General features: G+C 34.7%; 1 protein-coding gene across 1 annotated transcript; it reads right to left on the minus strand.

Moving 5' to 3' along the window:
- Positions 1 to 1,981: 1,981 nt before the first annotated feature.
- LOC145635555 (nuclear cap-binding protein subunit 1-like) lies at positions 1,982 to 8,886 on the minus strand. The gene is made up of 2 exons (XM_081686863.1): positions 8,239 to 8,886; positions 1,982 to 4,150 (listed from the first exon to the last, which is right to left on the minus strand). Exons 1-2 carry the CDS (start codon positions 8,869 to 8,871, stop codon positions 2,207 to 2,209), a joined length of 2,577 nt encoding a protein of 858 aa, XP_081542989.1. The 5' UTR covers positions 8,872 to 8,886; the 3' UTR covers positions 1,982 to 2,206.
- Positions 8,887 to 15,632: the final 6,746 nt, after the last annotated feature.

Below are 15,632 nucleotides of genomic sequence, written 5' to 3' on the forward strand. Positions count from 1 at the left end.
TGAATGAGAAGAATAATGATCAAGAAGGCAGGCCAAGCCAAAGCTAGGCAAGACATGGCCAAGGCATCTTAAGACAAGATTACGAGGGGTGAGCTAAGACATGAAATAGATGGTTCCAAACACCAAATAGACCTCCCTAGAACACTTAAATATAACCATTTTGAAGATTTCGAGACCTAAGGTCAAAAATTCCAAGTGATAGTAGAAGATGCTCCTAGGGTCAATTTTTTTTTACTAGGTCATATTATGTTGTTTTGAACCATATACAATCACTATACTAGTTATTTTAATAGTTAAGAGTCAAAGTGGATGACTTTAATCATCCAAATGGCACCCCAGGGTCTTCTTGTGTTATTTATAAGAAGTATCTTTCCTCTTTCTTTTTTTGAGTCCAAAAACTTGAACATTCTCCAAAAGTGAAGGCTATAATCCATGTTTTCGAATCACCACACATTACACGTGTAACATTTAATGAATCCAAATGATTTTTTTAGAGATATGATATCATTAGTATCGGAAAACATGTATAGTAGGCTACAATGAGTTTCAACAGATTCCCATTATTCAAAAACTTCTAATGCTTAACTTCTTTTGCTAATTATCCCTTTGCTACTTCGTTCCCAAAAAAAAAAAAAAAAAAAAAAAAAAAAAAAAAAAAGTTAAATTGGCGTTAAAATTCTTATAGCTGCACCTAGGGTTTTTTTTTTTTTAAATAATGTATAAAGACAATTGTGGTGCATGTAGTTTTGGGTTTAGATACATTCAAGTGCATGTATAAAATATGGAAATATTTTGGATTAATTTTTTATGCTACCATGAATGGTAGTATTTTCTTACCAAGCTTGATTGACTTGTATACAATTAGGGCTGCAAACGATCCGAGTCGAGTTTTTACTTGTTCGAGCTAAGCTTGATAAAGATTTCAAGTGTTCGAACACGCTCGAGCTTGAACGAGCTTCATAATTTTGTGTTCGAGCTTTGTTCATTAAGGTTTTGCCTTGTTCGAGCTCGGCTTGAGCTCGTTCGTTTGTGATTCGAACTTGAGCTTGAACAAACTCTAATGCGAACGAGCTCAAACGTGAACGAGCTCAATTAAGCTAATATTAATCAACTTTGAAAAATTATAAGTATACTCCAATCAGAAAAGTCGTTTGATGATATTCATCATAACAACAAGATAGGCAGTAATAAATGTTTGATATTATAAATGAGAAATTTGAGCAAATATACTATTTATTTTCTTAACAATAATACTCCATATATTTTAATTTTATATGGTACTCCGTATTATTAACATGGCTAATTTGTTTATATACGATAATTGATTATAATTGATTTGGTTCCATATTAAAATTGTACTATTTTAAGAATAATTAAAAAAATAAAATTAATTGTTTCGAGCTTGAACGAGTTATAAATGAGCATATGAACGATCATATGTACGAGTTTTTAACGAGCTATGAACGAGTGTTTGTGAAGATTAACAAGCCGAGCACGAAGGTGTTCGAGTTGGGCTCGTTTACTTAAGGAGTCTCATATTTTTGTTCAGGCTCGTTCAATACTTAATAAACAAGTTTCGACCGAGCTTCGACCGAGCTTGTTCGCGAGTTGTTCACAAACGTATCTGCTCATTGGCAGCCCTATATGCAATATATTTTGCCATAGAAGAATCTTAAGCAAAAGAAATCAAATCATCTTAGCATCATTATATGGGTCAACTAAAGAAGCAACAACCACATAGTGACATACTTCGAAGTTTGTTCTTTTTATTGAGCAACAACGTTTGTCCTAGTGATAGGACAGATATAGATTGATGCTAAAACTTCGGTGAATTTCACGTTTCAAGTTCACTAAAGCAGAAAATTCACTTTGTTGTCTTTTAGTGCCCCACAAAAAGGTTATGGCCTAATTTAATATTCTAAAATTAATTCCAAGTATAATTTTTTTTTTTTTTTAAAAAGGAAAAAAGAAAAAAAGCATGTAACAATAGCAAGAATAAATTTTAAAACTACAGTAAGATCAAACAAGATACAATCACATAATTCTGGAACAAAATCAAGACAACAATTATGAGGTAAAAACTTTAAATATTCCTAATTTACAACTAAAATGCTTTCCATACATAACTTGCGAATTGTGAACAATGCTCATCAGTTAACCTATCTAGACCCTAATAAACTGTTTTCCTGATACGTAAATACCGCAATCATTGTTCATCAGTTATTCGGCCTAGACCACAATAAACTGCTTTCCTGAAAAGAGGGTGCACATTTCCTCTCAGAATCTCTTCGTCTATCTTCTCAACGTGTGGCCAGATCTCAGAAGCATATTGTCTGGTGATTGCCTTGACATATCCCAGTGTTGATAAACCCCATTGGTCTGTTTCACTTAGATTGTAAGCAGCACTTCCTTTATCCCCATTAGACACACTGTTTAATCCTTTCTCTTGGTCTACATCCATTCCTGCAGGCTCATCAGAATCCAGAGTCATCAAGTCAGTCTGACTAGAGAGCAGGCGAGATGTTCCGATTGGAGAGTCCTCAGGAAGGCGATCAAGCAAGACAACAGAGAAGTTCTTATACAAGGAGAGGAACAAGGCCTCATTTTCACCAAGGGCACGAAAGAGCAGAGCTTCTTTTGCTTCCAAGGATTCACGTAAAGACACCTCTTCTTCTTTTGCCTTCTCAGAAGAATTTATTAGGCGTTTCAACTTGATAGGATTGTCACCAACAACAGGTTCCCCATTCATAAGTGTGAGTTTTGACTCAGCTGCCTCTACTTCTGCTTTAGCATTTGCAGTAGCTTCTTCTGCTGATTGAAGACGCTTCTTCAGTGAGAAGATCTCTTTTCTTAGGTCACAAATACGATTGTAGGTTTTACTTACAGCATTTCTGAGAATCTCCCAGTGCCGATCTGATGTATGGAACTGATCCACATTCTCAGGAGAGAAGACCCATCTCACAATAGCTAAATTGGAAATCAGACGATAACCCATCATACGATCGATGGCTATGGCATTCATCTGAGTGCTATTCTTCCAGAAGGTACTCACTTCACTAATTAGCATTACTTGCCTGTCCTCATCTGGGCATACCTTAGCAATGACTTGGCCATAACGCTCCAAGACAGTCATTAAGTGAGTAAAACTCTTTGATCCAATATTCAATAAAGTTTGAATTACAACTTGAAGAGTGACTTCCAATCCATGTACAGGAACCACATTTTCATCTATCCATGATATGATTTCCCTTGCAGTTTGCCTACCTCTAACCATGCCATTGAGGTCTTCAGATAATGCAAGCCACTCAGGTTTGTTTCTGCCATTTTCAGCATTGAATCTGAAGTTTGGACCACCCTTTGGAGGAAGCAACTCTTCTAGGCCAGGGGCATTTTCAATACTTTGCTTTATTTTCTCCAAGTAAGACAATCGAACTTCTCTTTCCAGAACCTCCTGAACGAATACACGTTGGGGAGCCCACTTTGGAAGCTCCAAGACATAGGCCCATTCTTCCCAAGGCCAAATGAATTGAAAATTAGATAGATGATGTGAAAACCAAAGAATGAGTCGCGTTCGGCATTCCATATCCAGTTCAGCAATCTTATCAAAAAGAGCACGTACTGCACCAGCTACAACTGCAGGGAATGCTCCAGGCAGAGCCTTACAAAGATCCATGATAACCAGAGCATAATATATTGGTTTAAATCGTGGTTGAGGAAGTAAAAGGAGCTGTGAGAAGACAGTCTCTGCCATGAGGTACTCATAACGAAAGGGTACAGGAAGGCCAGCCATATAAGCAGCACATTCCTTCCGACAACCATTCAAGAACAGTAAAATGTCTAACAGATACTCTTCCATAATGAACTGATCTATAGGTGCCAAATCCTCCAGTTTATTTTGAGGGAATATATTCAGCTTGCGAATTCTTTGTGGGTATTTTAGGTCAGCATCATGCTTCTGTCTACCATAGCTGACACTGGAAGCAGCAGCCGGCAATCTTGGCTGCTCAGGGCAATTAATGGGACCGAAATCATGAGACTTTCCAGCTACAAGCTGCGCTTCAAAAGAGAGGTAGGGCCGTGGAATACTTTCAAGTTTCCACCCATTGTTGGATGCATCTTGGATTCGACTCCATAAATCTTCCAAAAAATCCTGGAAAAAAATATTCAAGCAAATAAATTTGAGGAACAGCAAAATTAACATTTTATAGTTTTCCTTTTCCGTAAGTGTGATTCGCAGAATTCTCATTTTAATAGCAAAGTAAACGATAAAGCTGGATGAGTTGGTCTTTTCTATACAACAGAAACATCATGCCACCTTTTTGTTAGAATTAGTAAATACGTTTATGTCAGTCAATAGCTTGAACAATATTTTTTATGCAAAATTTTCAATACTCCATTTAATTGTAATCTGGTCCTTTTATGTTTTAAACACAGTCAGTCAGTATACAGTCTACGCCACCAAAACTTTACCAATCATCCAAATACCACTCAAGCTCTAATAAGGCCAAATGCCCCCATCCCAAGGCAATATATAAAGGGAATGGAATCAACAATCAAGTGTAAATGGAATCAACAATCAAGTGTAAATAGCTGCAAAGAGCCTATTTCTGATATGCCCTCAATTCATAGGGTAACTAACTAGCATGACACTATTTTTTAGGAAAATTAAATTGACAATGATACATACAAGAGGGAGAAAGAAAGATACTTTTATGATAATCCAGCAAGACATTTTACTATTATTTATTATTCTTACTTTTTACTAAGAAAATATATCCAGAAAAGCCATAAAATGTCTCCCTCTTATACACAAGGAGGGAACACAGATAAAGATACTTCACCACAAAGAGGCATTGGGCAACTATCATAAAGAGAAAAATTACAGAAATTAAGCCCTCAAGCTCAAAATTTATTCATGAAATTGATCTAGTTTGGAATGCCATAATCCAAGCCAAGTTCATCTCAATAACATCCTGACAATAATAGATTAGCTAAAAGGATATACATAGTCTATGAAACGTATCATTAAGTTTTATTGCCTCATATACTTATTTCAAAGAGGAGGGAAAAGCCTGATATACACAAGGGGAATGGATTGTATCACAAAGTTTTACTGCCTCATATACTTATTTCAGAGAGGAAGGGGCAAAGCCTAATATATACAAGGGGAATGGATTGCTAACTGCATTATATTCTCTTTCAAACTTCCTAGGTATGACTTTCAGCTTAATAGACTAAAAAATTGCTTAAAAGGATTTTCATGATCAACTGTCACTCGTAGCTGATTCTAGGGGCTAAAAAGATAATAAGAGATTACAACATTTAAGTACATGATCTCTTATTCCTCATAAATTAGGTTGTGTACAGCACCATATTCATTATACCCAGTGGACAAATCAAAGCCCATGTCGTACGCATATTCTATAATAGAGCTGTGAATAGGCAGACAAACGACTTATTCTTTGAATTTTATTTGGTATAAATGGAAAAGAAATTAAAGTAATAAAAGAAAAAGAAATACTCCCTCCGTCCCACAATACTTGACACACTTCCCTTTTATGGCCGTCCCACAATGCTTGATTAAAGGAAAAGAAATAACTGCTCCGTCCCACAATACTTGACACACTTCCCTTTTTTGGCCGTCCCACAATACTTGATACATTTCCAATTTTGGAAAGGGACCACTATCATAAAATTATTTTCTTTACTCTCTATGGGCCCACTGCTTACTCCACTTGGTTTTTTAGCAATAAAAAAAATCCAAAAGAGCATCTTTCTACAATAAAGAAATATATTAAAAAGACCCACTTAGATTTTTATTAAACTACGTGCTCCCTCTAACGTCCAAAGTATTGTGGGACGGAAGGAGTAGCTTTATAGTGTCTGGTTTTCAACAATTGTAGAAACAAAAAGAAAAAGACTGCATAAAAACCTCACTTTTTACCCACCAAATTTGGTGGAAGCAGGAATTGGGATAGAATGAAATTTTGAACATTAAATTCCCTTCATTTTCTTCCATGATAACTAACTAAACAAAGGAATCTTAAAGTTTCAAGCTGAATTCCCTTGAGAAGGGTTATGCTAGCCTTCATGGCAGAGGTGATCACAAAAAATGGTAGGTGAAATTAAGATTGTAGAACCAAGACAATTGGAAGACAAGTTGAGTGACACACTTCCCTTAAACCTCCTTTTTTAAGTGACATACTTCTCCTTTATGGAAACAGAATGCCATTTTAAATGATATTTCTCTCTCCTGTGGACCTGTGGTCTCCACTACTACATTTTAAATTACTTCTCTCTCCTCATGGTCCTCATTTCTACCTTCTTTACTACTCATATTTCTCTCATCTCACAATCTAATATTTAATTCTTCAACAAATCACCCTACCTATACATTCTATACATTTCTCATCAAATTCTGCACGGAAGCTAGTGTGTCACTTACAAAAACGGAGAGGTAGATGTTTAGTGTCCTTAATTGTATGTACCAAAACAAACCTGGTTTGGACGGTACAAAGAGCTATATCAACATCCAATTCTTCTCCATTTGACAGAAGAGAAGAATTTTCTTAATTTTTGTCAAAGGTGCTTAAGCTACACTTTTAATTGTTCTAAAATATGATCAACAGAAGCTTATTGCTAAATTAGGAAAAAATTTAACAAATTCACGTATAAATTTACTTCTTTTGGTTAACGATTCATAGGAGATAAGAAAAATCATGAAACTACGTTTAGACTTCAGAAAGAAGAAGAGTGGGGTCAGGGGAGGTTTTTCAAGTGGAGGAGGATGAGTAGGGAAAGGATGGATCTCTTAGGGCCCGAGTTAGAACTGATATTATCAGACTTTCGAGGCAAATGCAATGAATGAGAAATAGAAAGGTTGATATTGGACAGTGAATATGTAGTACTAGCAGCTCCCAACTCCCAAGTCCTGAACTTTTGTAACAGTTGTGGTTTATCATTTAAAAATTGTTAGAAGCAGTGAGGCAGAACCACTGACAAAGAAGGGCGGTTGAGAATTTGAAAGATACTGAGGGCTTTGATTCCAAAGATGAAAAGACTGATATAAAAGAGTAACTACAATAGTCATCTGAGTGATGAAAACCTTCCAGGAAATAGGCGGCTGATCAGGTTTTAGAGCATAGCAGGGGAAGTGATAGCAGTATAAAGTGATATGCAGTTGGAAACAGAGGTTCATAATTACCAAAAAAAAAAAAAAAAAAATGCACCATCTGGTATGGTAATTATTTAAACTCTGGTGATTCTAAACAGGCACAATGAGGCTTCTATGTTAGAACTGCTACAGACCTACAGTATTAGATTTCCACAGCTGCAGTAACTACAGGATTGAATTTTTTTATTATTATTATTATTTTTTTTATTTTTTTATTTTTTTTTTTTCATTTTGATAGCACTACAGGATTAAATCAAAACCATCTTTTGGTCTTAATTTCCAATAAAAGTCAAACAATATGATGAAAGCCTCACAGCTTAGTAGCTTGAAAAGTTGAAAGTCAAGGTTTATACATTTTTATAAATAAAATTTATAAAAAAATAAATAAATACTTTGGAAAAAAAGGTTAAAAAGATGTAACCTATGATCTTCAGTGATCAGCAAAAGATCTATTGTCTATTCGAAGAAGGTTATTGGTGGCAATGTGGATATAAAGCCCTCCCGACACAGAGACTTGGATAATAAGGGTCAATGGCCAAAATCAGCTATCAACTAAGTACAATGTATATGATAATTGGCATCCATGATCCACATCCATCAGGAAATATATCCAAACTTGTAGTTGGAGCAGAATGTTTAATAACCGAAACAAATCATCCTAAACTCATGTCAAAGGACCAGCATAGAGATTTTCCCCTGCAAACTACTCATGCTATTCCACTGAACCATAAGTCCATAGGTGATGGTGATTAACTGATTATGCACTTTTTTAGGCCTACTCGAAGATTGGAATTTCACGTCGCCTCTAAAGGTTAGCTCACAGCTTAAAATAAGTACCCTCATTGTCCATTACTCTCCTTGACTTCCTATCACCCTCTTTGCAATACCCTTCATCCATACCTTCCAAACAAATAAAACTATGGAAATACCTAAAACTAATCAGTAACATATCCACTAAAACACCACAATTCTTCATAACATACAAATCTTGCGCAATTAAATTGAATGAATGCTATAAAACATGACAAATGAAACCAATAAAACAAAACACAATTAAAGTATACCTTATCATTTGCTCTCTGATCTTTGCTATTATCCACAAAAATCGAAAACCCGGCATCCGTAACATGTCTCCTAATACTCAAATAAGCTTGAATCCCAACCAAAACACGATCAATCTCCTCCGGAACTTGCTCCATCAACTCAGCCCCTCCCCACGGAAGACAAGACAATATACAGCTAATATAGAAATCGGCACGCGCTTGCCAAGCCGGGTTTCCTTTCTCCTCATCGACAATCGTAGCGGCCGACGAAAGCAGCGTCTCAAACACAACCACCAAAGCACCCGGCTGAAGAACCTTACTACACATCAAAACAGTGATAAATCGCAGCAAAACACGAATCCTATCACAATTCTCAGATTGAATTGCTTCTTGTAAGTTGGAATGTGTAGTATCAACAACCAATTTGCCGAGTTCTTCCTTCTCTAGGTTTAACAACCCGATTAAAGTAGCGTAAAAGGGGGATTTGTGGGGTAATTGTTCGGCGCATTGAAGAAGGTAATACAGAATTTGTTGGTCTAATTCACGCCAGAGAATGCCGTAACAAGAATCGATGTGTTCTTTGAAATCTAGGGTTCCGCCGTATTCTGGGCATTTTTCGCCGATTCGGAGGATTAAGGTTTTCCAGCTGCTCATTGTTGAGGAGAGAGGAAGAAGAAGATGGTGGTGTTGGGAAGTAGAGAGTGACGGTGGTTGCTGCGGCGGTTTTGGTTGGAAGAGAAAGCAGAAGAAAGAAGAGCCAAAGGGTTTGGGTTTGGGTTTTTCTTTTAAAGACACATTTTTTTGGAAATCTTGTAAACCGTTTTTTACAAAAAAAAAAAAAAAAAACTTCCTCCGTTGTTATTCTTAACATTTGTCATTTTAGAAAGCTACCTATTATGTGCAACAAATTTTGTGGATTTGGATTCTTCTGTTTCATGGGGGTGGTTTTAGGGGTTTCAGATCTAGTTCGGGGGGGGGGGGGGGGTGGCGTGAGTTTTGTGGGGATAGGTCTTCGTGGTGGGTGGGTCTGATTTCATGGGTGAGTTACATGTTAATTTTGTCATATTGATTGTTGTGGTACTTTGGGAATTATGTATATTGAATTACTTTTTTGATGCAAATGTATAATTTATTATTATATTATAATGATGGTGTGTATCAATGGATAAAAGAGTAAGACTTTATTAGGTACTTTGTGCGGAAAACATGAATCATATTCATCAGCACCTAAACAAAGATCGCATGCATAACACACAAGACACGTAATTATACCTTTGAAGCGTGAATTCCACGTAGCTATTTAATCGGCAAATCAGGGAGAGAATAGATCCCCAAGCGTTACTCCTCTACTTAGTCCACGAGATTCGAACGAGCCGTCCACCAATACTAGATTGGTCGAGTGAAGGGGAAAACTGCGATCACCACCTTTAGTGGACAACCGACCAACGCCTAACCACCTTAGGCACCAAGGAGGATGAGGAGAGAGCCGTGAGAGAGAGGAGTTTGAGGGGGTTAGGTTTCATGTTTGCTAATTAGGTTTTGATCTTACTGATTACTGAATTGTTATTGTCAAACCCTAAGCACCTAGTCTATTTATAATCCTATTATAGTTAGACTAGGTCACGAAGCCCAAAACCCTTTTTATTCCTCCATATGGCTGGCCACCTAGAGTGATGAGGCTCATCATGGACTTCATCCACTAATGCTCGATATAGGCCCTTTGTGTGACCTTATAGGATCCGTCCAATTGGGCTTTGACCTATTTTACTAGCCCAAAGATCGTTAGTATCTCTAGTTATGATATGATGACGACCCAATGTACGAACTAAATTATCTCCATAATTTGATCCATTTATATATCTAGTAATTGCACATGACGAAGACATAAATCCTTTAGAAAGCTCATAAGCCATCTTTAATGGAGAATTTAGAGGTGATGGCTGGATGAGAGTGAGAAGGAGAGAGGGCCAAATTGGTACATTTAAGATTTTAAATTAAAATGCGGACATTAGTATGTAAAATGAGGGAGAAATTTAACAACACCCGTTTTTTTACAAAATTACCTTATTTTTTTAGTGAATCAATTTTTAAGGCCTCATATATTTTTTTTCCCCTTTTTTCTGCAAATTTCCCTCCTTTTAGAACTACCCCTTTCATTTTTTACCCTTTCATAATTCCTAAAAAGAACTCGTGGTTTTTTTTTTTTTTTTAAAACTCACGTGACTCGCACGTGAGATTTAGCTCCATACCCCCTCAAGAAATAGTATAACTTAAAAGGTCATTTTTCACAACTTTTCATTTAAAAATATATTCTAAACAAAAATCGACCACTCAAAATGTCATTAAACATAAATTTTCTAAATAAAAATATTAGGTGATGATCAATTATTTAATTAATAATTATTATGTATAACACAACTGTGTTATAAAGAAAGAAAAATACATATCAATCAACATTTTTTTAAAATACACATAAATCAACATAACAACAACAGTAAATATTTAATTTATATAATAATAAAAAATAGAAAAAACACATATATATAATTTGAGGTGACAATAATGACGAATCGAGCTTTTTTTTAAAAATGAGTTTAAAATATTAAAATTAACTTTGAATCAAATAAAATAAATTTATTGATATAAAACATTTAAATTCATATTCCTAATTAATTACAAAATAAATATAATTTATTCAGAAACAACAATATATTTTGCTATAAAAATAATTATGAGTATAATTTTTTTTGTAAATCATTATTAAAATGTATTTATGTTGTTTTATGTTTATATGATTAATATGGTAACTATAATATATTTATATAATATATAAACTTAAGCTTGTGTAATTCATCGATATTATTATTGAAATAAAATTAGTTATAAGATATAAAAAAATTAATTAAAACAAACATTATTAAAGTTTGTGAATTAACAAATTATGTGAAATTATTTATAAAATAACAAGTTATGTGTAACTACGTAAATATTACATGGCACATTATTATCTCATAAAATTATGTGTATTGATACATTATTTAAAATTTGCATATTATTATTCTCATATTAAATAATTAAATTCTAAATAAATCGGTATTTTCTCATTACATGCATGAATTGAATTAAAAGATAACACATAAATCAAAAAATCAAAATCAAATGATAAAACATAACACGATATCAAAATAACGTTGACGATGAAAGTGATCAATTCAGCATTTAATGATAAATCAAATTAAACACGGAAAAATTCGGATCACATAGATAAATTGTCGCGTCATGAATTTGTTTAGTGAAGAGAAGACTCAATCTAAAATCTAGAATTGAATTTTTTTTACGAAGTAATAAAATGAATTATGAAGTTAATTGAAATTTTGATGATGAAGTTTTTATAATAATTATGCATGATGGGGTTTTCAAGGGATTTTGTAATGATGAGTGATTTAGTTTGTAAAACAAATTAAAGATTATTTCATTTGTCAAAAAAATCTGTTAACAGAATCAGTTAGTAGGTTAAAATTCTTTTGGTGTCTCAATGCGTTAGTTAGTCGATTACTCAGTTATATAACTCATCGTCCAAGTACTTTAAAAGGTTTAGCTACAAGACCATCAATACATAACCTCCAAAATTTTAATCAAGAATCTATCATACAAAACCAAATTAATTAAATTTTCTAAAATACTTATATTAGTACTCAAATAATAAAGTGTTTCATAACATCATAGGGTAGTACATTTAATCACATAAACATATACTTGGCACATAATAAAACCTAAATTGAAAGAGCTTCCTAATGGGATGGATTTCAAAAATGATGGACGTTTTTCGTGCACGAGTTTTAGGTTCGGATATTAAACTTGTTGAAGTTACAAATTACTATTGGAACTATCCTGACGTTGGTGGTCGAGGGGGAAGAGATGTGGTAGTCTATAGTGTTAACTAAATGTGGGCAAGGGCCGTTGCGGCACGTGGGCAGCACGGGCCCGGCACAATTTCGACACGGGCACGGCGGCCCAGTTGTGGGACGTGAACAAAAAAATTAAAATCCGACACGGACACAACGAGCGGCATAGTCGTCGGCCCGTGGGTCGGCATGTCGGCACGGTGAAGGATTTATGTTTACATCAAGTGCAACTACTAGATATATAATGAATCAAATTATGGAGATAATTAAGTTCGTTATTTTGGGTCGTCGTATTATCATAGCTAGAGTTACTTATGATCTTTGGGCTGGTAAAATAGCCTAAAGCCCAATTGAACGGATCCTATAAGGTCATACAATGGCCTAGATTGAGCATTAGAAGAAGAGGCCCATGATGGGCCTTCTCCCTCTAGGTAGCCGGCCATATGGAAGAGTTTTAGGTGGATTATTGGGCTTGCTTCTTAGTCTAGTTATAATAGCTAAGGATTATAAATAGACTAGGTGCTTAGGGTTTGACAATAACAATTTAGTGATGCCCTAAAAAAAAAATTACAATTTAGTGATCATTGATCAAACCCTAATTAGCAAACACAAGCCAACCCCTCACAAACTCTCTCTCACTCTCGTCCGTCATCCTTGGTGTGCGCCGGTAGTGTGTGCACGGTGGTGGTGGTTCGTGGTGGTGGTCGGTTGTCCGCAAAGGTGGTGATCGTGGTTTACCTCCTTCACTCGACCAATCTAGTATTGGTGGACGGCTCATTCGAATCCCGTGGACTAAGTAGAGGAGCAACATTTGGGGCTTTATTATCTCCCTAATCGTTAGTCAATCATAACGTGGAAATCACGCGTCAAAGATATGTATTATGTGATTCTTTATGTGTTATGCTTGTAGATCCTGTTTAGGTGCAAACGAATATGATTCGTGAAATTCCGCATTAAAGTACTTAATAAACTCCTACACACGGCCCACCAGCCTGGCACGTGGCACAGCCCATGCCCACCTTTGCCTAAGATTATATAAACTTTTTTTTTTTATTGAAACCAGGATTATATAAACTTATTAAGTTAAGTTTATTTATATAAACTTATTTAATATAAACTTATTTAATTAAATAAACTTAATTAAATTAATAAATAAATAAATTATTTTATTTATATAAACTTAATTAAATTAAAGTTGTTCTAAAAAAATATATATATTAACATTAACATAAACAGCTGCTCATTGTTGAGGAGAGAGAAAGTAAAGGGAGGAGAGAGAAAGTAAAGAGAGGAAGAAGAAGATGGTGGTGTTGGAAAGTAGAGAGTGATGGTGGTATTGGGAAGTAGAGAGTGATGGTTGTTGCTGCGACGGTTTTGGTTGGAAGAGAAAGCAGATAAAATAAGAGCCAAAGGGTTTGGGTTTTGCTTTTAAAGCCTTACTTTTTTGTTAGAAATTAATACACCACTTTTGTAAAAAAAAAAAATTTAAAAAAAAAACACCTACAAAACCCAAAACCATTAGGGATCACCATCCTTTTTATATTCCGGTTTGTTTACCAACTAAAGAATCCACGTGCCATTCCTCTATTGGCTTAAATTAACAAAATAAAATCATTTTAAAAAAAAAAAATTAAAAATAACTTTAACCCCAATTGCTACCCGATTTCCCTTCTCCTACCACTTCACCCATAACAGCCACCTGTCGCACCACCTCCAACCACTATCCCTTCCGGTGAATCCCACTAATCCCCACACCTGCTTGTCCGACCATTAAGCCCCGTCCAATTTCGTTGTAATGTTTCCCCTTTCTATCTCCTCAAAACCCTAAATTTTTGTGTGTCCTACAATTCGAAATACCAGTCGCAATTAACCACTTGCGGCATTCATCCTACCACGGAAATTGTTCAATGGAGTGAGAGAAAAGCGTAGTGCAACAGCTTTAATGAAGAACTCAAAGTGCATTTCAATGGAGTGAATTGAAAAGGAGGAGAAGAAGAAGGTACTATATATACTTGTGTGGGGGCTTGGTCGTTCGCCGGCAGAGGTGGGTGCGTTGGGGTAGGGGTCGTTCGGCAAGTGGTTCGTTCGGGTGGGTTGGTTTCTCCGGTGCGGTGGCAGGAGAAAGGGGATGGGTGGTTGCTGTGGGATGGTTGGGGATTTTTTTATAAAAAAAAAACTAATTTTGACTAATAGGGTGGTAACACGTGGATCTTTAATCGGAAAACAAGCCGGAATAGACGAAAACCAGCCAGAATAGGGTAGGGGTGATGATTCCTACTGGTTTTGGGTTTTGCCGGTGGTTTTTTTTTCATAAAAAAAAAGGGGTGATTTTTTTTACAAAAGTGGTGTATTTGGGGTGGTTTTTTTTAAAAAAATTTCCTTTTTTTGGAAATTTTGTAAAAAAAAAAAAAAAAAAAAAACCACACTAAAATAAGTTTTGATAAGGCTTAGTAAGTTCATATTAGATATGATAAGTTTAGATAAGTGAAAATCAGGTGAATAAAAACTACCCTAAGTCTAAGGCTCACATGCACACCACCTAGCTAAGGTGCTATTTATAGGTTTACTTAGGAACAACTAAGAAGTTTTAATCTTGTACGAATCATCAATCAAATGGTCAATTTTTTCTAAATTTGACCCAAATAAGTCAAATGAAAACTATATTTAGAGACGAAACGAGTATCCAGTACAGTTATATATACGAAGCACTTCGTATATATTTGCCTTTAATTAGTATAGAGTATCTTTTTTATTTGTTCCATCTAGAATCTTCAATTTAAAGAGAGGAAAATGTCAAACACAAAGATTCTTTGATAAATACATAATACATAATAAATAAATAAATTTGTTCCATTTTTTTTATTGTGTGGTTTTTTTTACAAGATTTCCAAAAAAATTCTTTGATAAAATGCTAAAAATGTTGAATATTATTCTTTTGTTCACTAAGGTAAAACCCTAATTAAGAGATGATATGTTACTAAGTCGAGTTGATAATTATTCTTAATTAAGAAGAAGATGATATGTTACTAAGTCGAGTTGATAATTATTCTTAATTAAAAAGGATCAATTTTGTATTTGTCACCCATTCATACTGTTATAACGGATGTGTATAATGGGACAATTTATGAAATAACCGTACATTCAAACACAAAATAAAATAATTAGCAAAATACGATAATTTAATAAAAGAGACCGCGTTTGTGAGTTTTTCTCATCAATCTTATAGGTATTTGATACATTTAGTTTATTTCTAACACATACATTGCAATATAGTGAATTGAGCGAGTAAAGTAACAAGTGACATTTTCTCGAGTAACAAAAACAATTTATATCATTGAGAACTTAAAAAAAACTTAAGAAAAACAAACTATCGTTGATGACTTAACAAAAACAAATGTACACTACTAAGTAACATTAGTCACTAATTTATATATACAAGACATATATGAACTTAACAAAATCATTTTTATTAACTCTAATACCTATATTAGTTATCAAGTACTCCTAATA

The sequence above is a fragment of the Chenopodium album genome, chromosome 6 (assembly GCF_948465745.1).
Source record: "Chenopodium album chromosome 6, dcCheAlbu1.1, whole genome shotgun sequence".
In the NCBI taxonomy this organism is placed as follows: Eukaryota; Viridiplantae; Streptophyta; class Magnoliopsida; order Caryophyllales; family Amaranthaceae; genus Chenopodium; species Chenopodium album.